The sequence below is a fragment of the Phalacrocorax aristotelis genome, chromosome 12 (assembly GCF_949628215.1).
Source record: "Phalacrocorax aristotelis chromosome 12, bGulAri2.1, whole genome shotgun sequence".
Lineage (NCBI taxonomy): Eukaryota > Metazoa > Chordata > Aves > Suliformes > Phalacrocoracidae > Phalacrocorax > Phalacrocorax aristotelis.
Window position 1 is genome coordinate 3,099,620 of NC_134287.1, and position 25,196 is coordinate 3,124,815.

Here is a 25,196-nt window from a genome sequence, read left to right on the forward strand (position 1 = left end):
TGTCACAGAAAATTACTTACCAGGATCAATTTTCTTTGAGGTTTCAAGAGCTTGGGCTTAGGAAAATTATTGGCTATCGGAGCTATGGGAATAAATATTAAGGGATCATTTCATTTTACCATCATTCACTGTCATTTTAGTACATGCATTAGCAATTTATAAATTACAGATTAGTAATGGATTGGGAACAAATACATGTACTTATACCAGAGTTTAACTGTATTTCAGGTAACGTATCTTACAATGAAACATAGGGCCTATGAATTAGAAACATTCTTAAGGTTAAAGAATCTGATATGCAAAACATGCTGTTTGTGTGCAGAAGCCAGAGCAACTACACCTCTTGACACCTGGTCACTTGTGGTCCAATGCACAGTAAAACTTTGGGTCCTTTCCCTCCTCTCGCTCAGTGACCCAGCGCCGGCAGCAGCGTTCAGAAAGTATGCCCAAGAGTTTGTGTGGTTCACCCTGGAGGCAATTGCAAATCCTCTTTGAAAGTGAGGCTCCCCAAGAGGTTGTTTATCTGCTCGGCTTGCTTGACTTCTCGAGTGCACTTGCAATTTTAAGAGTGCAATGTGTCAGCTCTCTCAATCTAACCCCAACATGAAATTTCGTCTTGCCTAACTTCAATTTTCTCTCTGAGCAGGGTGAATATTGATACAGTTTCCCCTCTCTTCTCTGATTAGTGGGAGCTGAGAATTCTCGCCTGGACTCAGTGACTAGCTTCTCAGTAGCTAAAGCTGTAGGGAGGTGAGAGCCTGGTCCCAGCAGCAGGCACAGGCCATTCCTCCCCCCGCCGACGGGAGCGAGCCCAGGTCACCCACATGCACGCGCTGTGGCAGAGTGCAGGAGTCCTGACTTCCCACGTGCTGCTGGCCCTCCGTGGCTGTGCTCGGGATGGGAAATACCTCTGCAGCTCTGTTTTCATACCTTTTGCTGGGATGGCTGGTGGCTGCTCCACTCTCTCTTTCTTTTTCTTTACCTTCTTGGGCTGTAGAGGGGATGTGCTTGTCACACTGGTAACTGTCTCCCCTGAGCTGCAAAGCAGAGACCCATAGGTGAGGGAAAAGTGAAAAGGCAATGGAGGGAAAGAGTTTGTCCCAGTGAGCTCATGCAAACATGTCACCTTCCATGTGTAAGAGTCCCTGACCAACACCTTGGATTTTGACCTGGCGATATACTGAAAAACCTCTTTCAGGAGTTGGAAATGCTCTGGGTCTTGTGTTTTTTTCAACCATACAGCCTGGCTGAGAAACTCAGGAGTCCGATCTGTCCTGGCACAGAAAATGCAAAGTGTCAGGTTTAAACAAGACTCATTTCATAGCACCTATTCCTTAAAAAACATGCCTGACCCCACTGCTGCACCAAGGATGAGGGCCAGAGGCACAGACGGGTTAGGTGACTCGCATAAGCTCACACAGAAAGCACACGGCAAAGCAAAATCTTCGGTGTGGTTTCTGGGCTACGGCTGAGGGGCCAGCAGGCCAGGAGAGCGTGCAGCAAGCCCTCAGACATCTGGAAAAGCTAGCTTTGTAGAAGAGGCTGGTGCACTCAGGGCACCTAAAATGGAGAACCTGTGCCCCGATCTCTGAACTCAGGCATTCTCCAAGTACATCTGTGCTGAAAAAGCACTAGTAGGTATAAGGGAAAAGTACAAGCTATATTGTAAACAGACTCCTGTCCAAGAAAGTTTCTGCGTTTGAACTATTACTGTTTCAAATCCTCTAAGTCTGGGTTTTTTACCCTTAGCATCTCCCAAAGTCTGAGGTTTCCTGCTTTGAATATTTAGGGCTTGGATATGCACTGGCAGCAACTGGCAGCGAGTGTGAGCTCAGCTGCGGGAGCTGTGCAGGCGCTCCCAGCTTGCAACTAACGCGAGATAAAATTGTATGGGCTTAACTGGTAATGAAAGAAATCTTAACTTACAGCTGGGGTGGGAGGAGAGTGTGTGGCAGTTAGCTATGCTGATGCGGTGGTGGAGGTGACTTGGTAAGCAGCTGTTGCTCAGATGCATCTGACCATGGGCTCGCCCTGGGAAAGATTAACGCAGTATGGCTGTGGGGACCTTTCTGCTCTGTGCTGGTGAGTTACACCACGCGATGGGATGCAGCCAGGGCCTCCATAGGCACAACGCTGACAGCACTGAATTCACTGAATTTTAAATCATTTGTCCCAAGTTGCTGTTCCTCTCCAGGTTCTTTTGCATAATGAAACATTCTCTTTATATTAATAGAATAAAATACCCAAACTGGGCCAAAGTCTTAATGAAAGTTAAGATGTCTCTGCTATTGCCCACACAAGAATAACAAAATAACAGACATTATCATTTTACACAGCTGTAAATCCAAATGAATGTCACTACCATTGGTAAAAATCACTCTGGATTTACACTTGCATAGATTACAACAAGCCTCTGGTTTGCTGATTTTCCTGAGGAGTTCTCTTTCGTGTACTCAGCCCAAAACATAGGTTTGCTGCCAAACTTTTTTTAAAGTGTTTAAAAGATAAAATATTTTCATGATTTATAAATAAATCACGTCAGTTATGTAAACTGAGGGTTGTATTAAAATAATTTCCAAGCCTGCCTGCACACACTGCCCACAACAACCATTTGTTTCTATATTAAAATCAAAACATGAAGTTGTTTAAAACCAGCGGGAAATGAAGCTGTCCTGCCTAGCTCCATTGCTCAAACACAGCAAACTGCAAAGAATACCAAAAAGGGGGCGAGAATGACTGTTTAAGGTATTCTTTTGTTTTGATAATCCAAGGTCATTAAAGCAGATGTGTAGCTTAAAGATACTTTCATTCTGCTCCAGCTACTTTAAGCACAATATATGAAAAGCCTTAGTGTCAATTCATTGCATTAGTTATTATTCCCGATTTGCCACTGAAGAAGTGAAGCTGCAGAGAAATGTTTTTGTAGCTTATGCTTTTCTTTTAAATGCCAGGGCCATAGAGGGTTAACTAATTCTGGGAGATACAATAACTGTACTTGCTGTCTTAGAACTGGGCTCCTCAAACCAAACAAGGAAGCTCAGAAAAGACTCCTTGGCTCTGAAACACTGCCTCTTTGTAAGCTTGTCTTGTTCTACGGCTAAAGGGAAAGTTGGGTTTTTTATCTCCAGCTCCTCCTCCGGCCTCCTGGCTTCTATTTCAACAGTGTCACATCGCACATTTCTTGAAGGAGCTAATGATTTTTTAGCGAGCAAGGAAAAGACAGGAGTTTGAGGGAAAAGATCCCGTGGAAGGTGTCTAACAATCATGGCACCAGGACGGCGGTTTCCCTGGAGGTCACGGCTGGTGTTTCTGGAACATCCCTTGCCAAGAGCAGGCAAACTACTGCCATTCGGGGCTTTACTATCCTTACTCAAGTCAAGGATGTGGGACTTTTTCTGTGGTTGTACAGGCCAGCTATTCCCTCTTGCCTGCAGGGGGGTGACACAAACTTCACCCAAGTGAACCGGGAGCTGCTTTGATGTTTCCCAAGCAGGGGAGCTGTGAGAGAAGGTGCCAAGGGGGGAGCTGGGTACTCGCTTCTGCTTCGGCCTGCCAGGGTTTGCTCCTACGCTCTTAGATTGGCACTGTGGAACCAAGGCATGGGACGGGGAGCTTTCTGAGGGGAACGCTTTTTTCACCTCAAATTATCTGCCTCCAGAAGAGCAGTCACTGAAGGACTGGAGGGGTCAAGCCAAAATAAATAAATAAACGACAGGAAAAAAGTTTCCTGTTTTCAAAGCTACACCTCCTGGGGGTTTCTGGATCTGAAAACTGACAAAATGAGCTAATAACAAGGAAGATAATAATAAGGAGGATATTTAAAGAAAAGAAAACCCCAGAAAACAGAATTAGGTGGTTTAGAAAAGCCAAAATAACTGTACTTTTTATTTAGGTATATATTTTTAAAATGTGGGAAAGAAATGGGTTTTGGTTAACTAATTTTTTTCCTTAATTTGTTATTGGTCAAGTAGCAAATCAAAACCCAAACATTTGCTTTGTTCTAGTCAGGAAATCTGGATTTCATTTTCTTTTCTACCAAGGCCATTTTGTGAGACCCGGGGCAAATCACTTAGCCCTTTGTGCTTCAGATTCCAATTAAGTAAAAACACCATTATGATGTCAAGACGTGAAATATTTTAAGATGCTTAGGTATTACTGCAGTGGGAGTACCGACATTTCTTAGACACTGGACTATTAATGTAATTTTGAAACTGGATTCTGCTCTGAGTTTGAAATATCACTAAGGGAGTTGGAGCTGAGCCTGTCTAATCAAGACTGAGTTTTGCACAGCGTATTCATTTTGACTGGCAGGAATCTCGCGCAAATTAGCTCATCAGTTTGGCCTAATGGATATTTAGACACTGGGTTTTGCGTCTAAATGTGTTGAATTAAGTTCCAAGACAAGGAATGCGCAGGTGAAAAGAAGTGAGTTCAAAGGAATTGGTTTGTGTTTTGAGCAGAGGAGTGGAAAATAAATGGTACTAAGTGCGAAACGTAACAAAAACGATGATACTGCTGACTCTTTCACGGGTATTTATCTTTAAAGCCCCGAAGTCAATGCACTTCAGACATGCATCTGTGGGATCAGGGCTTTCATTAGCGTAGCTCGGCACACTGAACTACATGAAACCTTATTTTTCTTCATATAGAGCCGTGTATTTCTTTCCCTTCCAGAGGCTCTGTTTTACAGTGAAGAAATCCTGTTGGCTTGTTTCCCCCCTGCTATTCAGCCTCCTAAGTTTAGTGTTTGCAGGAGTAACACTACCACATCATTTATTCCCAGAGAGGCAGATTCCATACTACAAGTCTTTTTATCTGACTGCCATGCTCCATTTTGTCAGTCATCTTTTCAGTCGAGTCTCATTTTTCTCCCCTTCGTGTGCTCTCTACCAAGCTACTTTGATTTCCTCCACCTCCCCCTTCTTTTTTTGTGTGTGTTTTTGTAATTCCAACTTTGTCCCAGCAGCTAATAAAGAAGGCGAAAGAGAAAACATCCAGGGAAAAATGAAAACTGCTGAGCTGTCTCTGTCAATTTTTGGTGTGGTGCAATGGCCGGTCAGGGTCACAGAACAAAGATCTTTCCATGAATAACATGCAAGTTTCAGTTTGCGCTGGCCTTTCCTGAACTCTGTTGCTTTGTTGTGACTTCAGTTACATCCAAGTGCTGGTTAGATTGAACACAGCGGTAATCCCATGGGAATGCACTAAAAATTACCCTGGTTTTGGATCTAGGGTCTCGGATATGCTGTACTTGGCATTGAACCTCATAGTATCTATCTACTGAGATATCATCGTATCTCAAAGACACTATGAGAAATAGTATCTCTGATACCAAGTGGTACCGGATTTAAACTACAAGTAAAAACACATTTTGTGTCGCTGAAAACGGAAACAGCTGTTCTTCTGTGTTGTTCTGAGGCATCCCTCTTTAATCTTTTTTGTTTGTAAAATACTCCTGTCTTCTTTTCTTTACTGCAGTTCCAGCACAGTTTATATCTCAAGAAGATCATACGATGGAAATCCGTCTTATCACACCACACAATCAAAAACTTTCGGCAGCGGGTGGTATTTAAAGGGACAGCGATTAATGACAGCAGCAGAAGTAGAATTTTTCCCATCTCTTGGCATCTTCAGCTGGGAATAGGCTGCAGGCCTAGAAAATCTGCTTTTTGAGCCCCACTCCCTGTTCCTGGGTGCAGGAATCACTGGGTAACATTGTGGTTTGTTTTATGTACAGGGATGGTTTAAGTCTTTGCCATCTGGTGAGGTGTCAGGAAACCCTGGGAAGCTACACAGGATGAAAGCAGGATTCTCCAGAAAGAAATTCAGAGCCTCAAGGAGAGGCTTGTCACTGAAGCACCTGCAGGACCTACAGCTCGATAGCCCAAGCACATCTCCCTTATCATGCACAGCAGATGTCGGCCTGCAGGAACGTGTATGAGTCATGGACCCAGGACCCTTTATCCTCCTGTAGGCATTTTTGGAGAACTTTACTCATCTTCTCTAACATACATAGCAAAACACAACCAGAACTGGTGCCTTGGGTTATAGTAAAGAGAATCGTAATCTCCTACCTGTTCTGGGGGCATTTCACCAGGTAATGCTTCACTGTTAAAAAAAGAAAAAGAAAGCAAATGTGGCTTCACACCAACACAGGTTATGAGTTACAAATGGGCACTGCAGATAGACCTGCACTGCTGAGACCGTGGGGGGAACAGGTTGCTACACTGGCAGAGCTGCTAACCATCGCCATACATTATATTCTGTGTTAAAAGGTAGTCTGACTCAAAGACATAGCTAGGCCTGGGAGAGGGGAATGTATCAAAGAACACCAAAAATCTGCTGTGGAAGCGCTGGGCAGCACACATTCCAGTGGTCGGCCCAGCCAAAGACAGCTTGCTAAGGAAAAGCACAGCAGGCCAGTAATTTTACTTTGAAGACTTTTATTTCCCTTGTGGTGCCTCTATTTATTTCCAGAAGCCTGAAATAAACCATGCACCCACAGGAGCCACTGCTGTTCCTAATGTGAGCTAGGCTGTGGCCTCAGGCATGCAGGGATTGCCTCCTGGGATGGGATCAGAGGTCCAGTCCAGCCACTATCCTGTCTCTGACAGCTGTGTGTGTGTGAGCTGTATAAACCCTTCTGCTTCATATTCATTTGAAACAGTAGTCATGAGCGAGGGCCCCCCAGCTGCCCCCCAGCAGCCTTTTGGGACCCAGGGTTATTAAGATGCTCTTTTGTGGCTTAGTGGCTTCTGTGCCCTGCCCAAGCTGTGGCACGCGCTGAGTGCGGAGACATGCAGGCAGGAGGAGAGGCTCTGGATCTTCTGGTTGACCTACTGCCAACTTATCTCTCGGAAGGAAAGAAGGGTGCATCCCTGGGCCATGATGTGAAGTTGAATACAACATAGACACCCCACTCCCTTCACGTCCTCTGTTCTTCAAAAGGCCGTGAAAGCCAGACAACAGTGCACTTACATGATTATGCCCCTCTCGACAGGAAAGTTTTCATGTTTGGTCTTATCTAAATTCTCCCATTCTAAGGAACCTACACAGCTCCTAGATAGGTGCATTTTAGTCCTAAGGAAAGGGGACCTGAGAGCACTAGGAACCGGGGCTAACACAGGGGCCATGTCTAAGTCAGCCAAGGCAGCGTTTCCATCTATCTGCCTGGCCTTTTTCAGATGTACAGAACAGTAGGCCTGACCCTTCGGCAGTAAGGGGATGCTCATGCACACCGTTGACATGGTTTTATGTGTCTCTAGGTATGTATTGGTTTGCTTTGCCCTTTGAACCAGGGATTGGGAAGAGCAACCACTCCCATAACAGACGGGCATAGGTTTCTACCAAAACCACAGAGGGGTTGCCAGCTGCAACCATTACTGCTTCCCACAGCATCTCACAGCTGCCCTGCACTCTGCGCCAGCCCCAGCTGCAGTGCCCATCCAATCAAACCGAGAGCTCCTCTGGTGAGGAACTGGGTTTGGTATTACCCTTCTAACATCAGAGGCCTGAGGTGAGCCAGGATCTGCGCAGGTTTCATAGACAGACACTCCAGAGGGATCAATTCTAGTTTCATCTACTGCAAATCGCAACTTTTAGTTCAGGTATGAGCTGCTCTTTGTCCCAGGCTGGGCTGCTCTTGTACAGGGCTGGGCAGAGTTCTCCCTCCCTCTTCTCCTCGCACTTACTCGGGTGTCTGCCTCTGCTCCCTGGGTGGGGTTGAGTTGGGCTGGGTTGTTGTGGGGCGTGGTGGGGTGTGGCAAGGCAGGTGATTCTCCTTGTGGTATTAGGGCCGAGGAGCTGGGGGAGGAAGCTGCGGTGGTGGGAGCTGTTGGTGCCTGTGTGATGGGGTGACTGGAGAGGCTCTGGGAGAAGCCCTGATGGAAATTTGCCCAGCAAGGTGAGGTTAGGAAATAGTTTTGATTGTCCTGGGCCCCTGGCCTGGTCTCAAGGGGCAGAGCAGAGCCAGGCTTCTCTAGAAGGACCTCTGGGGAAGATGGTGTGGCAACTGCCTCACTGAAGGTGGAAGAAGGCTGTGCTTGGAGCCTTCCTGGAGGCTTGGGGTGATGCAGAGGGAGGACTGCTTTACTCTGCCTGTCTTCTTTCCTCAGGGAAGGATGGACATCATGATTTCAGAGCAGGCTCTTTTCACATGAGTACTGGCATCTGCCTGGTCTAGCCCAGGATGGAGGTACAGAGTGCTGAGGATGGAGAGGAGGTAAGATAATGTTTTCTGAGGAGCAATGCCTTATCCTAACAGTCTGAATGAGAGAGCACTGCTGTTGGCTGACAGGGTGGGTATCTTGTGGTCAGACCCTAACCCCTGGAAGGTGCCTCTAGAGGCGGCAGAGGAGTGTTGAGGGAGGAGGGGGCTTTTTGTGCCCTATTCTCATGTGCTGAGTGCTGCTCCCTGGGGCAGGGGTTCACGGCTGAGCCTGCTGCTGTGGCCCAGAGGTTGTGGGCAGAAAAAGCAATGTGGGGCTGGTGGAGGCTCTGTCCATCACTGATGTTTCTTCTACTGTTCCATCAGGGAAATCTTAATTCCCTGATGCTTGACTGGATGACGAGCCAATTAATGTGGGTCTGGACAACACTGATCAGGTGGTCCTAGCTGACAGACTTGCCTGAAAATCTTATCCTTGTATACTGAGTGCCTGTCTGCTAAGCTTTATTCTGTTATATTTCCATTGGATCCATAAGTTTAATGCTGCCAGTGTTTACTGGATAATGTTCAAAATGGACACAAAAATTTGGTAAAGCCCTGCAATTATTCAGATATGAAGGTAGTGAAGAAAGGTTTTAGCAGCTCAGAAGAAATTACTTTTTCTCTGTTGTATGTGCTTATTCTGTATTAATTCTTTATTTAACTGTTGTCGGTTCAATGTCCAGAGACCTTTTCTCCAAGCTGTTTCTATGCTTACACCAGCATAAATCACCAAAACCAGAAGCAAAATCTAGCCCAGTGTCTGCTCAAGAAAAACCAGGATACATGAGTGTGTCTAGTGCTTGTGGCTTCAGGGTGACTCACCATGACCAACGTACTTTACTGTGGGTACCCCCTTGGCACAAAACCTTTGTCATCACTTAACAGGGTAGGAAGAATAACACTGAACTTCCTCCTTCCTCTTGGCAAGCAGAGCTGTTGGGCTCGCTTAGAATCAGAGTTACTCTACTGAGCACGCTACTGGGAAGATGGAGCCACAGCCTGAGATGTATTTGTGGTCAGGCAAGGACTTCTGTATACATCTATTTTTGGCTTACATGTCTTCTCCCTCATGTATCTGAGTCACTCATTCCTTCTTGGTATGTGCGTAGTGCTGAAGAGGCAGCAAAGTCACGACTCTCTCCTGCCATTAACAGGACAAATCACTAACCAAACTCTTTTTGAAAGCTTCTGTTCAGAGATGGTCCTTACACTCCCTCTAACGTGGTGGCTGATAAGCATGCTAGTATCTCATCCTCACAGCTTGTGTGAGGTCTCCAAATAAACCACTCAAACTGAAATGACAGTAGAGCTACTCCACAGATCTGAAATAGCACTTTTGATTACAGTAGGGCTGTTCTCATGCAGGTTTAGCCTCTGAGAAGCCCTCTCTGAGGGTAAGAATGGAATGGTAATCCTTGATCTTGAAAGATTGTTATGAAAAGGCACATCTGAATGACAAAATGTTGCTTTAGTTTTAAAGAACGCTACGGAGGAGAGCGCTGATAACAACCCCTATTTCCCAAGAATGTTGACAGCTAGTCAGGAAGGGAGAAGAAAACAGAAGATGACCGCTTCGAAACCCCTCTGAACTTGTCTGCAGAAGTGTCACTCACACAAATTGTTAGCTAGATCTGGTCAGAATGCAACTTAATGATACAGCGCTTGTTCTTTGAAAGAAGTTCCAAAAACCTTCCATTTATGTTTAAGCAAAGCTGAAAAATTTTGAAAAGTCCAAAGCAAATTTAAAGTGAAAATGCTATTCAAAGGGAGCAAACTGCTTTTGTTCTAGTTTTGCTGGCAGAAATGGTCTTTTCTACCAATATTTTTTTGTTGTTTTAATAAAATCAAGGCAAGTAGATATTTATCTTCCCTGCATTTTCTGCATTCTCCTTCCCCCTGCCCCCGTCCCTTTTTGGTAAGGGCCTTGCAGTCAGCAGGAATGACATTTCTCTCACCTGTGGATCTCCTCTTGTTCAGGAGTGACTGACAGAGAATGACAAGTGTAAAGAGGAGGACACTGACGATTCCTATTGAACACACGAAGACGGCATACACGTACAGATCTGAAAGCCAAGCACAAGTGACGGTCAGTGTTGCAGCCGTATGCTTCGTGCTTACAGGATCATAAAAAGTTACGTCTACAAGGTCTGAATAGGCCCTGGCCCAAAAGGTTTAGGGTAATAGTTCAGAAGTAATGTAACCCTCTTCCCAGCATCCTTCTCAGTTTAAAATTTGGTTGAAGTCTCCGTAAATGAAAATAGGTGTAGTTATGAGGGCTTGCTTTCTGGATGGAGGAAAGGGCTGGTTTGGGGGGGGGTTCTCTTTTTCTTTCTGCTACTTTTTTGGTGGGGCAGCTAAAAACCAAAAGGACTTCAGTTAGATTATTGCCCAGTTCAAAAAGCTGTACTGTGTTGTGTTTTTTTAAAAAAAAAAAAAAAAAGTGGTGGGAATGCTGAGTGGTTGAGGAAGAAGGAATAAACTCTGTGATTGCTACTTCTGGTGGCAGCACTGGCTGGACATTTTTGTGTTGGTTTTTTCATATTATTTTTTTTTAATCAACGGCCTCAGTCTCCCTTTATGGCTTTTACTGAGGTGCCATAACACATTCCCACTAGAGCTGACAGGAGTTGTACCATGGCAGATCAAGATGGAGTATTTTATTCAGAAGGAGAAGAAATGTTTAATGACTTATTTCTGCTTTTACTAGAACTTTAAATAGAGTACTTAAAGGATGCTCTACCCATTAATGTCTTGAAATGTCCTTAGGGAGGTATAATGGCTTCTTTCCTGCTTCACAGAGGAGAAACTAAACCTCAGAGGTCAAGTGTTCTTGTAGAAAATAGCATTGCTGGAACCAGACCCCTGACCTGCAGTTCTGTGCTCTGTTCCCCTTACACAATACAACAATATAGTTTGTAAATTGTGGTTTAAACAGTAAAGGTCCCCACAGAATCAAGGCCAGCTTGCAAGCGAGCGCTACTGCCTGGCAGTTAACGCAGCAAAGTGGCTGTGAGCTGGTGCTCCACTGGAGCTTCACATTGGGGCAGGAGGAGGAGGGAATCCCAGCTGGCTGCAAATTCTGGAAAATACTGCTTATCTGGAAACTCAAGGGAGCTTTAGGCTGCTCTTGCAGTGCTGGCGAGCCGTTCCGAAGGCTAGTGGGAGTGCAGAGTGCTTGGTACCTCTTCAGAGACACTGAGCACCTTCCTGGGTAAGGGGATTTATTTGCATTGTGTGAGTAGCCAGGCATAGGTTATCCTCCTATTGACCATAACAAACATATGAGAAACTGGAGCTTTCCCTTCTCTTTTCTCCAGCACCCCTTGTACTCTGTGGCATGCTTTCTCCGGTGAGACCCGAGTTTGCACAGGAACTAGCAAAATTAGGCCTGATTGGGGAAATTTAGTTGTTAGTTCAGTTCAGTGCTACAGTACACCTTGTATACAACCAGCAGCAGTTAGATGTACGTTTACCTTCAAAAAACTTCCAAGCATCATGGTTTTTCTTGAAAGTGGGATCATCAGAAGATTTTGAAATCACTGGAAAAAAAAAAAGACACATCAAGAACTGAAAATGTGTGGCATAAAATATTGGGGCCTCTTGAAGTAAATGTAGTTCTGCCTTAGACTTCAGTGCACCAAGATCTTGCCTTATCTCACAGGACAATTACCTTTCAATGAAACGCTGTACTTATAAAACAACATTACAAAAATGTCTTCCAGCAAATCTCATCTGGCTTGGCACCCCTCACAAGTGCTGTATGGCCTCCCTGTTGTCATCTTATTCTGGGAAGATGCAATGTGTGGCTCTTCAGTCATGAGGAAATCATGGAGACATGCAGTGAAGTACAGCAGGAGGATGGAAATACACTTCAGAAGAGCCTAGGCCTTAGAACAGGGTGGCAATGTGCTTGTGGCATTGTGGGGATTGTCTGGGTATCCCAGGGAAAAGCTGCTATTAACGCTTCATGTAGCTGATTTCATTCTCTTTGTTCTCAGTGAAGCAGAACTCATACCTCTAGTGTCGCCATTCGCGTTTCTCTCCCAAAACAGGCTACTTCTGCGAGAGGAGATGAACAACTTTTGCTCAAGAGAATGGGAATTTATTTTCCCTTGTAGTTATATATTAAGAAGGATTTTTAACACTGTAGTCTAAGTCTTAGAGGTTAAGGGAAACAAAATAACTGGAAAAGCAGTAGCTGCACTGGAGGACACACCTCTGAAGGCTTCCTGAGAATTGACTCGGAGCCATTCACAATAAGCACAGCTTTTTTTAAAAAAAGAGGGAAGTCATTCTAGCAATGCTTGGCACTGAAGTAATTTCTGCGCTATGATAGCATTTACCCAGCTTCAGGACTGGCCCTATAGGTCCCTGATTTTGTCCAACTTCCCTTCCAAAGCTCTCGTGGATGTTCCTTGGCATGTGAACTGCCCTGCGATTCCTACAACAGCACCCAAATATCCCATTAAAGTGGAAGCACTGCTCATGAGTTCTTTGCCTTCCTTCCTTCCGAAGTTGGCTTCTATGCCATGCCTTCTAAAGATACATGGATACGACACCTGTATGCAAAAAAGCCACCCGTGCATGCATGGACTTTGTGAAGCACATCCAAACGCTTCAGAGAGAGCCTATCTGAGCTGGGAAGCAGAACACATCTGCCTACCTTCAGCGTCCTTGGCTTAGGTGCAGGAACAGATCATCCTGAACATATTAATTCATGTAAACTGCTCTCACTGCTGTATCAATGGTCATTGCCTGATGAGTGCACAACAGCCTAACTTCTCAGCCGGAGTAATTCCCCTGCCTATGGGTGGGGTTTCCTTCCTTGACAAGGCAGACTGCACAACCACAAGTTGTACCAGCTCACCTTTATATCCTGCAAAAAAGGCTGACTGAATGACTGTTCTAATTCAAGTAAGAGGGAAAATCGCTGCAGATTTTGCACAGAATTGCACTCTGTGCTTCAGGAAGAGGAACAGACTACAGAGCTCTGGGCAAATGGATGAATGTCAATATCATAACAGCTGTAGAGCCTAGTACTAGAATCCAAATGCTCTGACTGCTGGATCACTGTTTAAAACCCTCTCTGCTCTCCCCAGCCAGATTGTTTATGTGTGCTGACATTTTTTGATGACATCAGATTAGATGATCTCACTTACAATCCATGATATATATTTTTTTTTCTCTGCTAGTATTCATTGCAAGGGAATACAAGTCTGGTGATGTCCTTCACATTGCCAATGAGGTCTGAACCTCCTTCTTACTGGAAAGTAATTCATTAAGGAGTAGGGATGTGAGGTGTGGGTCTACCCCAGTGGATACGGAACTGCTTTCAGGACTAATGAAGTCTTCTGTTTAGTTGTGACGGGAAGCTTATCCTGAATATTCTAACGGAGCTACTCATTTGCTACATGAAAGCATCACACGTGCAGATTTTCAGCAAGTATTTTAGAATACCTTGCCTGAAAAAAAGGGCTTTTGTCCATTGGGGGGGGGGCAGAATCTTACATTCCTGTATCTTGCAACATTTTTACTGTTAGAAGATGCCCCAGGTAACTAATACTTAATAGAACTGAGACTCTGTTCTACGGGAAACTCTGACACATAAACTTCCTGACAAGGCAGATTGTTGCGATCATCTCTACTTGTTTGTGTTGTCCAAGCCAGTAGGATTATAGTCAGGCTGCCTAATTTTCTACGTTTGTCCTCCTACATGTAGTCCTGTCTCTTGGATTGTAAACTATCTGGACCACGTATTGCTGTTCCTAGGGGATGCGCAGTACCTTGCATAGTGGGCTTGAGGGATTACCCAGCTGTAAATGATGGTTTGGAGGTGCTGCGTATTCTTCTGAGAGGACTAGTCTCTATTTTGAGTTTTCTGATAGGAAGGCAGTGGGAAAACCATCTTTCTGATGTCTCTTTTTTTTCCTCAAATAAACTGTTTTCTGGTGTATTCTGTGTTATAATGAAGACCACCAACTTGGTTTTAGGCTAACATTGACCACACAAGTCCAGGAAAAGAAAAGATGCCTTTGATAAGAAGATGAGGGAAGGGGAAAAGGTTCACCTTAGCTTAGAGGGAAGATGTTGCGTGGCTGGAACAGGAGGTGATTCTTGGCAATCTCAGGACACATGCTTCTCTTTGTTTTACTACCAAGATTTAACAGCAGCCTTTTTATAAATCCTATTTGATGTCTTTCATTCACCACCCCTAAAGGGGCAAACTGCAACACTTCAAATTTCAGCTGGGCCTTCTGAAAACACTACATAGTTGCTGTAGTTGACACGTGAGGCCATGAACAGAAGACCCTAAGGATTTCATCCCCATCAGATGAGGCTCCTTTTCTGAAAACATGTATTCTGTCCCTAAAGGAGAAGCCAGATATGGACCTAAACTTTTAACTGCCATCATTACACATTAAGGAACTGTAGCCTGTAACTCAGTTGCTTCTCCACAACTCCGATACGTGTATCTGTATAAATCCGTGTCGCAAGAAAATGCATTTGCAACTTCTTAATGGCCTATACGTGTTCACACCTGCAAACTTGCTAGCAAATAACAAAATCTGAATATAATAGCAGTAGATACTAAAGACCCAGTCATAATCTGGTAAGGTCTTTTGCTTTGAATAGTGGTGGCTGACAAAGGCTAGGTACTGAACTGCTTCAGGTTTTTTTCTGCTTCAAGAGCAAGTCAGATTTTGAAGAAGCAGAATGACCCTTTTCCATTCCCTCTGGAAACTTCTGTCTTACACAGTGGCCTCCTTTTCCTGTGTGAACAAAAAAAAAAAAAAGGGATGTAAATCCTATTTCTGCATCCACTTGACCTGCAAGTTTCTAAGAAACTTGCCTGGTGCTTTAGCATAAAGATACTAATTTTGAATGTGGGCATAACTGCAGATGTATTAACTGGAACAAAATGCTAGACAAAACAGCAACTATGATTTCTTTGAATACTGTTACCTTATTTTACATAGCACAAGCAGTACCATTTAAGTATCCAAATGTTTCAGGCAATTTGCGTTACTCCTTTTGCTGCATCCTGGATCTAACTGTAATATAAGGAAATCCCTTTGCAATAAAAAGTGTAACTGATCATAATATAAAATACAAACTGTGTTTGGAATAAAATTTCCTTGAAAAGCCCAACTGCTACCATTGGGGAAATTGGAGACTTTATCCCCACTCCGGAAGAGTTGCCTTCCCTCCCAGGCACAGCGAGTCCTGTACGCTCACACTGCATTACTGAATGCTAGCTAAGGTGGGCCTTGGTTTTCAGTCAAGAAGCTTGTAGCAGTAGAGCAGTTGCTACGGCGTTTGAAGACATGTCACTTTTCAGATGTCTTTTAGCATCTTTAGTCTGGATTTAGAATTAGAATAAATACTCTTCCGGGGGGGGTGGGGGGCGGTGTCTGCCTCGGATCCCCACAGGGCACACTGTTGGTGTGTTTAGTCTACAGGTGGTCCTGCCTTCCTCCCTTGTCTCAGGTTTCCTGCTCTGCTTTTGGTTATGTTTGAAGCAGAGGGAAGAGGTACAGCTGACCAGACAGTGTGAGAAAGACAAAGTCACGAGTCTGAAATCCCCACCCTGATTCATAAATCATACTAAAAAATGGGTGGGGGGAATAGTATTTAAGGGCTGGACTGAATAGTTACAGTTTTCCTTCTTTGCAATAACTAGATTGATCAGAACCCCACACTTTAGCTAAGAGGAGCAAGGAGAAGTTTCTGAGTTATAGTTAGCAATAGCCTGAGCGGCTATGAAAGATGCAGAGTGGCTTTTTGTGAGCAGGGCCATGACAGGTGGTCTGACAAATTTTTATATTACTTTTTCTTCTGCTGCCTTTTTACCTGGAACATGTCATTCCCTTTCCAAGCACAGTGGTCTATTTTGCAAGTCCTTCATGTAAGAAACACATTACTTGTTATCCAATCTATCTTTCAGTGTATTACTCTTGGAGAGATGTGGTCTGGCGCAGAGGATTTGAGGGGAAGGGTCGGTATAGTGTACGCCCCCAGCTGAAACAGTACTTTCACTCACTGCTTCTCTCTGTCTTGACACCAGACCTGGCCCTCGCTAGCTCCCACCCCTCAAGTTATCCTCAGAATTTCTTCCCTAAAGCACTGGAAAAAGGTGTGGTCTGTCTTCTAGGAGACTCCGGGATTGTATGGTGGCCTCCTAGCCCTGCTCGTAGGCCTGCCTGCCTCAGCCCTGGCCATCCATTCGAGGTGCTGTTGGAAGTGACAACACCTGGTAGTTACTCTCAGCCTCTCCTCCCCCAGCACAGCAACTGAACCATTTGATCTCTGTAGGTTGAGATGTGAGCCTTGGCTTCCCTTCCCCACACCAGCTTCCAGCTTTGCCCCCTCTCAGAGGTGAGAGGCTGAGGCAGTTGGGGTGACCGGTCCTCCTGCTTGCCAGTTCCTTCTTGAGAGTGGCTGAATCTCTCCTTTCAGCCGAAGGGGTGAAGGAGGAAGAGACAGGGAGAGGGGGAGGAGAGCCAGCTCCTAGCCAAGCGCAGGAACAGCAGGGAAGAATGACTGCTGAGCAAGATAATGCGTGAAGTCTGTAGGCCTAAATCATGCGAGCAATAAAGTTTCATTTCATATCCCTGGGTTACAAGACTAACCACTGTGTCATGGCTCCAGCCACCCAACATGGGCTCAGTGCTTGTAAAACTTAATGCTCTCCAGAGATTAAAATGGCTGAGTTCAGGAGATGTTGGGCTCCGGTGTTTTTTATTCCTCCCCATTCGAAAACAAAGGAGTGCAAACAGCAAAACAAAAAAAATCAAACAAGAAGCTGTTCTTTGAGCTGTGAAGCTAATGAATTCTGTGTCCCATACCCTAATGGCTCCCCTCTCCACAGCAACCTTAGTACTGGCCAACTCCTCCTGTGGTATGTCCAGGAGCCCCAGTTTCTGACTGCAATGTGGAAGGTCACTGGAGACATGGTAACTCAGGACAATAAGTACCTTTTTTGTTCTTACAGCTTTCCTTCAGTAAGGAAATTCATACAGATCTTCTCTCCCTCCCGCCAGCCAATTTCACATTACTTGTACAACCTTAATATCTTTAAGAACATTATCTCATTAAAATCAAGCCATGACTAGGATTTTCTTACTATTTTCTTACTAGGTTTTTCTTACTATTGTTTAAAATTGATCCATGGTGTTTGCTACTAATCGAAACAGAACTTCAGCTTTGGATCATTAGTGTTTTTATCATTGCTAGTAATAATCAGTTAATTACGTTATGTTAATGCCAAATTTAAACATTTCTGATCAACACGAAGCTGCTCTTTATCTCTTGTTGTGTTGGGTTCTTCACATCTTTGCTCTCATACTTCTGACACATCAAAATGAAAGCTTGTGATACCTGAGAGCTATCCACAGAAGAAGATCATACACTCACAAAGATTATTTTTCACTGTCACATTTGTCCCCCTGGTGTGTGTATAATCCAAAAGTGATACAGAAACCTGAATGACAACAGTGAAGTTGGTGTTGACAGAATGCGCTTTGGATCAAGACTACATAAACACATTTGAATCTATCTTGAAAAGGCCTGTAGTCAACAGAGTTCCCTCAAAGCAAAACGGGTTTCAGAGGACAGTTAGGGCCAGTTTCCCCAAAGTGTAAGTTAGGTAAGTGGGATTAGGGTTTCCCAGCTACAGAAATAACCTTTGCAGTCTAAACACAACAATATAATTTAGCATCAACCGTAATGGCAGAAACTTTGATTGCTGGATGAGCCTCTTGAATTTTCAGGCTTATGGACCAAGCAGTCACACTTGATTTTTGGCATTATCTTTAGCATTGGCCCTGTGGGAAACCAACTTTTCTGTTTATTAAACCACAAGCCGGGGGGCTAGTTTGCCAGCTAGTGCTTATGGCACAACTGCTGAGCTCAACCGCTCCTTCAAAAGAGTCTGTTCTCTAAAAGCCAGTTTCCCCCATCTCTGCAGATGTGGGTGTGCTGGCATTTGATTTGTGCCAGCCCGTCCCAAAGAGAAGGGCTGTTTTCAACTTGGTTCAAAACTCTCACTCATTGCTGATCATATCTTCATCTGAGGTTCAATACCAGCAGGCTGGTCACTGCTTTTCTAGCTCTTCTTTCTGACTACAAGTGCTGTAAACAAAAGTACAGAAGTGATACTAGAAATGTTACTTACCAACTGCTGCTAGACTAGAACTAAAAGCTATGAAAACACCAAGAGAGAGGAAAAATATAGATCTAAAATATAACATTTCTGTTTGTCTGATTCACTGCATATTTTCCGAAAATGAGTTAAATTCTCTCTGTGTCTGCCTCTATTTAAATAATAATGGCATTTCTTTATTCCCACTACCAAAGTTGTAGAGACCTGTAGCTGAATGTAAGAGAGTTTTAATTACTGCTATCCTGGTAAAAGGCAAAGGAAAGAGACTATCTTCTACAAATCTACCAATCTTCTCACTTGTTTACATCTTATTATGGCCTGAATAATGTTTAAATTGTAATGTGTAAGTAAAGAAGTTGAGTATTAGGTCGTCTTCTCATATCCACAGATAAGGCTTAAAAATAATCTAACTTCAAATGCCTTATGGGTGAACTTGCAAGAAAAGAAAAGGGATCATGGGACAAGAAAAACGATGGAGTTGAAATCAGTAGTGTCTCACCTCGGATTTCAGTAGCTGCTGTGCCGTTTGACCATGCCGTCCACTTATTCCTGTGTTTGCCAATTTCCTGGACTTTGCATATATAATGTCCTTGATCTGTTTGCTGGAGGCTTAGAATAAGAAATTTGTACATAGTTCCATGTTTCTCTTTAAGGAGATGAAGTCTTTGCTTGTGGAAATGATGAGTATAATTTCCATAGTACTGGACAGACCCAAACTTTGTCATTTTGATCATCAGATACTCCTGGGTAGGTGATGCAGCAAAGACCCACCGCACAGCCAGCAAATTGTCTGTCTTTCTCTTTTGAGAAATGTGGCAGTAAAGGGTAGCATTATCTCCCTCGGAGTATCGCACTGTTGGTCCGGGAGAGACTGTCACATTTAAAGCCTCACAAACATCTGCAAAGGAAATAAAAGACACTGAGAATCCTCGGTACTGGCACCACAGCACCATAACCTGCCCTAGCACGCAAGTCCGCAGCAGGTAAACTGATGGCGTTCCTTCAGTGCGTGGCAGTTAATGAGCTTTTAGAACCTGACATCTTCCACCTCTCTGTGAATGTTAGAGATAGTACAGGGCCTTCCTTCAGCGAGTCTGCCCTAGTATTCTTGCTGTTCCTAATTAATAAGCTAGGGCTGAAGTGGACACCTTGCTGCTGTCAGAGGCCCAACATCACATCATCTTTTGTCAGTCTGAACAAGCGTTAATCTAAAACCAGCTTGGAGCAAGAGCCGAGAATGTCTTTTGGAGAGCTGTTCCATGGCCAGCTCTTCAATGACGGGCATCCTTCTTGGGATATCCAGCCTAATGTTTCAATAGCCAGTGTTTGTCCATTTGTTCCTGTGCCAACTTTAAGTTTAAAAAGTGTTTTCTTCTCTAGTGCTTTCTTCCTGACTCATATAGAAACCAATTATCTGGTATCTCAGCCTTTGCTTTGTTGAGCTAAAGAAGCCGAGCTCTGTTAGAGTCCTCTAGTAGAGTAGCGTCTCCACTTCCTTATTCACCTGAGTAGCCCTTCTCTGCATTGGTTCTAGTTTAAATGTTGCATTTAATTGTAATGATTTTAATTTTTATTAGTGAGGGTGACTGGAATTTTATAGACTGCCTAGAAAGCAGCTCTCCAAGCTCTCCATGCGAAATAGCCATGGTACTTCCCAGGTTTGAATGGGATATACCTTGCCTGGTATATCCCAGAATTATGTTGTTCTTTTTCATTATATTTCCACGTGTGATTATGTGTCTGTTTATAATTAATTAATATATTTGGGCGTTTTCCCTTTATGTCATTTGCAATTCTGTTCCTAGTGTATCAAAGAAATTCTTACTAATCCCCAAGTACCTGACTTTGTTTTACTAAGTTCTGCTCTACTTTTGTTACTTGATCCTGAGTTTTTCCTACCTGCTATCACACTTATGCTAACTTGATAGGGTCACGTAATTTCAGTGTGCATGCTTCTGCCTACTTTCAGAAATAATTTGTGCAAACCTTACATGACACTGTTCCCTAGATGGTCACTGAAAGACTACTAACCTCCCTACATGCCTGTAACCAGCTCCTCACTTTACAGTTCCCCATGGCCTCTGTTTAAGTAATATTCTCCTTGTCATAATCAAATAGTCTTCAGTCTGGGTCAAATCTGTCAGATTAGTCCTTCTGGCTACAAATTTAATTTAATCTGACATTACTTGCATGACAAAATATGACATGAGATTAAATTGGGACAAATTATTGTTTCATTCTTTTCTGACTCTTGTTTTTCTGTTCTTTGGCATGAACCTAGCTTAGACCCGTTGTTTGTCTCTCTGCTTTGTTTCTAACCATGGCCGTTATAGGTGAAGGTTGAAAGAAGTCCATAGCTGCTCATTAGAGAGAGATTTTTCTTTCCTGACCTGACTGATTTATGCTGGGCTGATTCCTCTGAGGCATGGGAATCAACACTCATTTTATTTCCTTCCTAATGTACATTAAGAATGTTCTTATTAGTCATAACAGGGACTGATCTATTTTTGACCATTGGTATATTGTGGCAATGCGTTCCCTAAATGACTTGTAGTGTGTAATCTACCAGCCTGATGGCATCCACCAAAGAGAGAACCGTATTCCAACAGTGACCAGGCGCTCCTGAAATGCACTCTGCAAAGCATGAAACGTCCTCTAAAATGTGACTATTAGGCTTCCTGTTATGTGAATATACTGTACTCAATTACTAATGAGAATTGCAACTCTGGGAGAATGATTTTTTCACTTCTGGACATTTTTCTAGCACATCAGCTAGGAACGTTTTTAACAAAGGGGACGAGTGTTTTGGCACAGACTCTTGTCTGACATCAGCTCCTGAAACACAAACATATATTTATCTTCAAAATAAGCAAGGAAAGTATTCCTATTCTATTTCTGAAGGAGTACTGGAGGCAGAGACACTGGTTTTATGGCCTCAGTGAAGCTGTGAAATGGAGCAGTGAATCACCTTAAAGTAAGTCCACCAAATTAAAGTTACATTGCAGCTGTTTGAGAAAGAACCCTCTGAAAATTAATAGTATAGTGATTATTTTGGGTCATTTCAATAGAAACCTCTACTGAACGGTGTATTTTTTCCAACTAGACATTTCTTCTTTATGGAGAAAACAAGTTGTATAAAGAAAAGGATTTTTTAAATTTCTTTAAGAAACTACAGCTAAGCATGCCTAGATTACTGATGTAATTATCTGTGCATGATGTTTGTGTGTGCATTTATGTAAGTGCAAAGCAAGAGATTATTTTGGATTGTCAAAAGCACACAAATAGAACAGGATGTTGACATTTAAAATTAACACTGAATACCACCAAAACTTTCCAGGCATGAAACTTCAGTTATTACTTGCTAGAGTTACCTGACCTTGGTGCCTGACAGGCAGATGTGAAGGTAAGATGGCTGCCTCTGCCATCAAAATAAGATTAAATTTTGAAGGTTGCACTGCTCAGTAAATAAGGAATAAGTTTAAGAATTTCAACACTTTTGGGGGTTCTCATAATTATTTAGTTTATAAATGTTTAGTAAATAATTTACAAGAATGTGGTTTGGGTAAATGAAAAACACAACCTTTTTCTACTGAAATTATTAACATGTTGTGAAAACTGTAAAGAAAAACAATTATGTCATTTTCCTGACATGTGAACTTCTTGTTTAAAAGCTGGCTAGGATTAATTGTGGAACAGAGGCCCAAAATAAAAGGGAAAAGAATCATTGCTTCATTCGAAACTAGGCAGGACATAGTGCCAAAAACTACCCAAGAGAAAATGCAGAGCAACTCAGATATTGTGATGATGGAAGCTTCTGCAAGAAGATAAAGCAGCATTGTATGTGGAGTCTCTGATCCCTTTCTAGCTGTTTACACTCATACAAACATTGGTATTTTATACCTAAGGCTTCTACTTTTCCTCTGGGGACGTGCCTTTTTATAAGGAGATATCAGATTTTGTAGCCTTCGTATTGTCCGATCGGTGGGAACCCATCTCGTCGTCTTTCTTCTGCGGCTCCTATTGGTGCGGCTGTACAAGTGCAGCAATGGGGCAAGATTTGCAAATTTCCTCATGCTCTTACCGTGATCTCATCTCATCTTATGTTGAACAGGATGCTTTATATATAACAGAAAAACATGGCCCATTTGCCTCTACCCTCCCACTGCCATTGGAGTGGGAACAGTGGTGGATTTTTGAGGAAAGAGGTCATTTACCTCTACGTGGAGAGGAAAAGCCTCATTCAGGGCTCCCAGAGACTAGTGGAAATGTTCCTCCTGTCTTTAGCAGGCACTGGATCAGCCCCAACATGAGGTTTACCCTTGTAATGGGCTTCTTGCCAAGACAGGAGACTCCTCCACAACTTGAGAGTAGGCTTGTGTGCCAACAGAGCACTGAATTTCTAGACTTCGGATTGCTGCTTCAAATGAGGAATCATTGTTTTTCTTCTCCTGCCTTCCCAGTATAGCATGAGGTAGCTGCTCAGGTGGAGCTCACCACAAGTTTTAGTCTTGCTTCTGCTTGGAAAGGGAAACTATTTATAGGAAAGGGGAGGAGAGTGAGTCAAAGACGTGAGGATTCCGTTGCAGTGTGCTTAATCACCAAACACATCTCCCCTATTTGCAACCAGCTCACTTAGTTGGCCCCATCCTGATGTTGTAGCTGTTTGTTCCTTTGGTACCTGCATGTCTCACTAGCTTGTTGGGAGTCAGGGAAGATTACTACTGATTAAGCTCCGTTTAAAAAAAAATCCTGTTTTAAAAATAGTCCACTTCTGCTTACACCAGTTCAAGTATTAGATAGGTTTGGACTTCGTCGTCTGCCGTATTATATAGCAAAACACTTTTACAGCACTGTCAGGAGTAACGAGTTATACTTAGAGCAGGCAGAAACCTGTCTGCCAGGGCAGTCCCCTCTGCCTGCGCAGGAACAGTAGCAGGGGACCCACAGCCACTGCTGGGTCCTTGCGTTTGGTGAGCAGCTTCAGCGCGGCTGTGTTTTTGCGGAAGAACCCCAGCTGCTTCGGTGGGGATACTCATGAGGAGCGCTGCTCCTGCGCTGTACTGCTCACAGTCCAGGTTTAGTGTTATAGATAGGTCCCTATTTCTTCCTCCTTGGAGACTTGACAGGCAGAATCTACAACCCACCCTTCGGGGCTGAGAAGAGTTTTTTCTTCAGCCCCTGCCGACAGCTAGGGATCTGCCTATCCCTAGTCTGTCTATCCTTTCTATCTAGTTCTAGGGAACTATAGAGGCGTGCCATCAGGATAGTTACTGTCTGATGTTGGATTTGCATGACCAGAAGCATATGGGATGTCTTTTATCCCTGTTGCAGCTTGTTCTGTGAAATGTTATTGTCAAACCCTGCTTTATTTTGACTTCTCTACGGTTAAAGAGTGAGAAGGGCCAGGAAGAAGCAAAGCTCTTTGTTTAAACAGAAATAATTAGGAACTGACTAGCAAGAGCACCAAAAGCAACCAGCTGTTCTCAGTCGGACGGATCTGTCTGCAAGTTTCACAAGTCAGAGGCTCCTTCTCTGAGAGAGCTTCTGCAGTGACTAAAGATGGACTTGAACCAAACCTCTGTCGCCACCGTCTCCTGCCCTTTTGAGGTGAAGATCCAAATCCAGCTCTTTTATTAACCTTAACTGAGCAGGGCTTCCCCACCCCCTAACCCTCACTGCGCCTTGAAGATCAGATCCGGACTCTGTGCCCATTTTGCAGCCTTCGGACACAGCGCTGGCCAACGCGCCCTTGACTTTGGAGGCAGAAAGGTCTTGAGCGGGGAGGTTTTTTTATAAGCAACCTACTGGTTCCGTTTCCACTGGATGTCTAGAGGCACCTGTGGAAAAAGCAATGCCCAAATCTGCCTTTGCCTCAGCTTTGCCTGCAGTTCCTCACGCAGCGGGACATCGTCCCGCCTGGGGCAGAAGGGGGCAGAGGACACACAAACTTCTGCGTAGGAAAGGGGGGAGGGGGTTGGGGGGTTTCTCGTTGTTGTTGAAGCGCGGGCGCGGTCGGGCCGCTGCCGCGGGGGCGCGGGGGGGCGGCGGCGGGGCGGCGCGGGGGCACCCGGCCGGCTGCGGGGCAGCAGGGACCCCTCCCCCGGCGCTGCCGCCAAAACCCCTCGCTAAGCCCCTCTCTCCCGGTGCCCGAGCCCCGGGCGCTGCCCCAGACCCTACCGGGGGGGGGGGGGGGGGGAAACGGCCCCCCAGTGCCGGCTCCGCGGCGGAGCCCGGGCTCCCGCAGGCGGCCCAGGGGGGCTGCCCCGTCCCGGGCGGGCGGGGGCTGCCGGGGCTGGGCGCCGGCCGCGGTGCCGCTTACCTGGGGCCGGGGCCGTGGCCAGCAGGGCGGCCAGCGCCGTGGCCAGGAGGCGCATGGCCCGCGGGGCGCCGGGTCCCGTCCCGTCCCTCTGTGCCGAGCTGCCGCCCTCCTCTCCCGCCCGGCCTCTCGCCTCCTCCCCGCCCGGTCCTCCCTTCTCCCCTTGCCTTTCATCTCCTCCCCTTTCTCCTCCTTTTTTTCCGCTTTCTTCCTTCCCTCCCTGCTTCTCTGCTCTTCCCACCCTCCTGCCCCCTGTTCAACTCTCCTCCTCTTTTTCTCGCCTTCTTTCGTGTTTCTTTCCTCCTCCCCGAGCTCAGGCCTGTGGGGCGGCACTGGGGGCAGAGAGGGCTGCTCCGGCCGGAGGCTCTGTGGTTCCCCCCCAGTGCAGCTCCCACAGGGCGCGGATCGGCGCAGAAAGCTCCGCTCCCCGACCACAGAAAGCCTCTTTGCAGGGCGGTGAGACAGCCTGGCAGGCAGGGGCTGTGAGGCAGGGTGGTGGGACGGGGAAG

At 44.9% G+C, this 25,196-nt stretch overlaps 1 protein-coding gene across 3 annotated transcripts in view; it reads right to left on the reverse strand.

Annotated features, from left to right (window-relative positions):
• Positions 1–24,857, reverse strand: part of VSTM4 (V-set and transmembrane domain containing 4) — a 40,622-nt gene extending 15,765 nt beyond the window's left edge. For all 3 annotated transcript variants that reach the window (XM_075107516.1, XM_075107518.1, XM_075107519.1), the window contains exons 1-7: positions 24,691–24,857; positions 18,871–19,269; positions 11,683–11,748; positions 10,165–10,272; positions 6,075–6,108; positions 931–1,037; positions 21–82 (exon numbers count right to left, since the gene is read on the reverse strand). In XM_075107516.1, coding sequence (XP_074963617.1) covers positions 21–82; positions 931–1,037; positions 6,075–6,108; positions 10,165–10,272; positions 11,683–11,748; positions 18,871–19,269; positions 24,691–24,745 — 831 coding nt within the window. In that variant the 5' untranslated portion in view covers positions 24,746–24,857. The remainder of the gene's footprint in view (positions 1–20; positions 83–930; positions 1,038–6,074; positions 6,109–10,164; positions 10,273–11,682; positions 11,749–18,870; positions 19,270–24,690) is intronic.
• Positions 24,858–25,196: the final 339 nt, after the last annotated feature.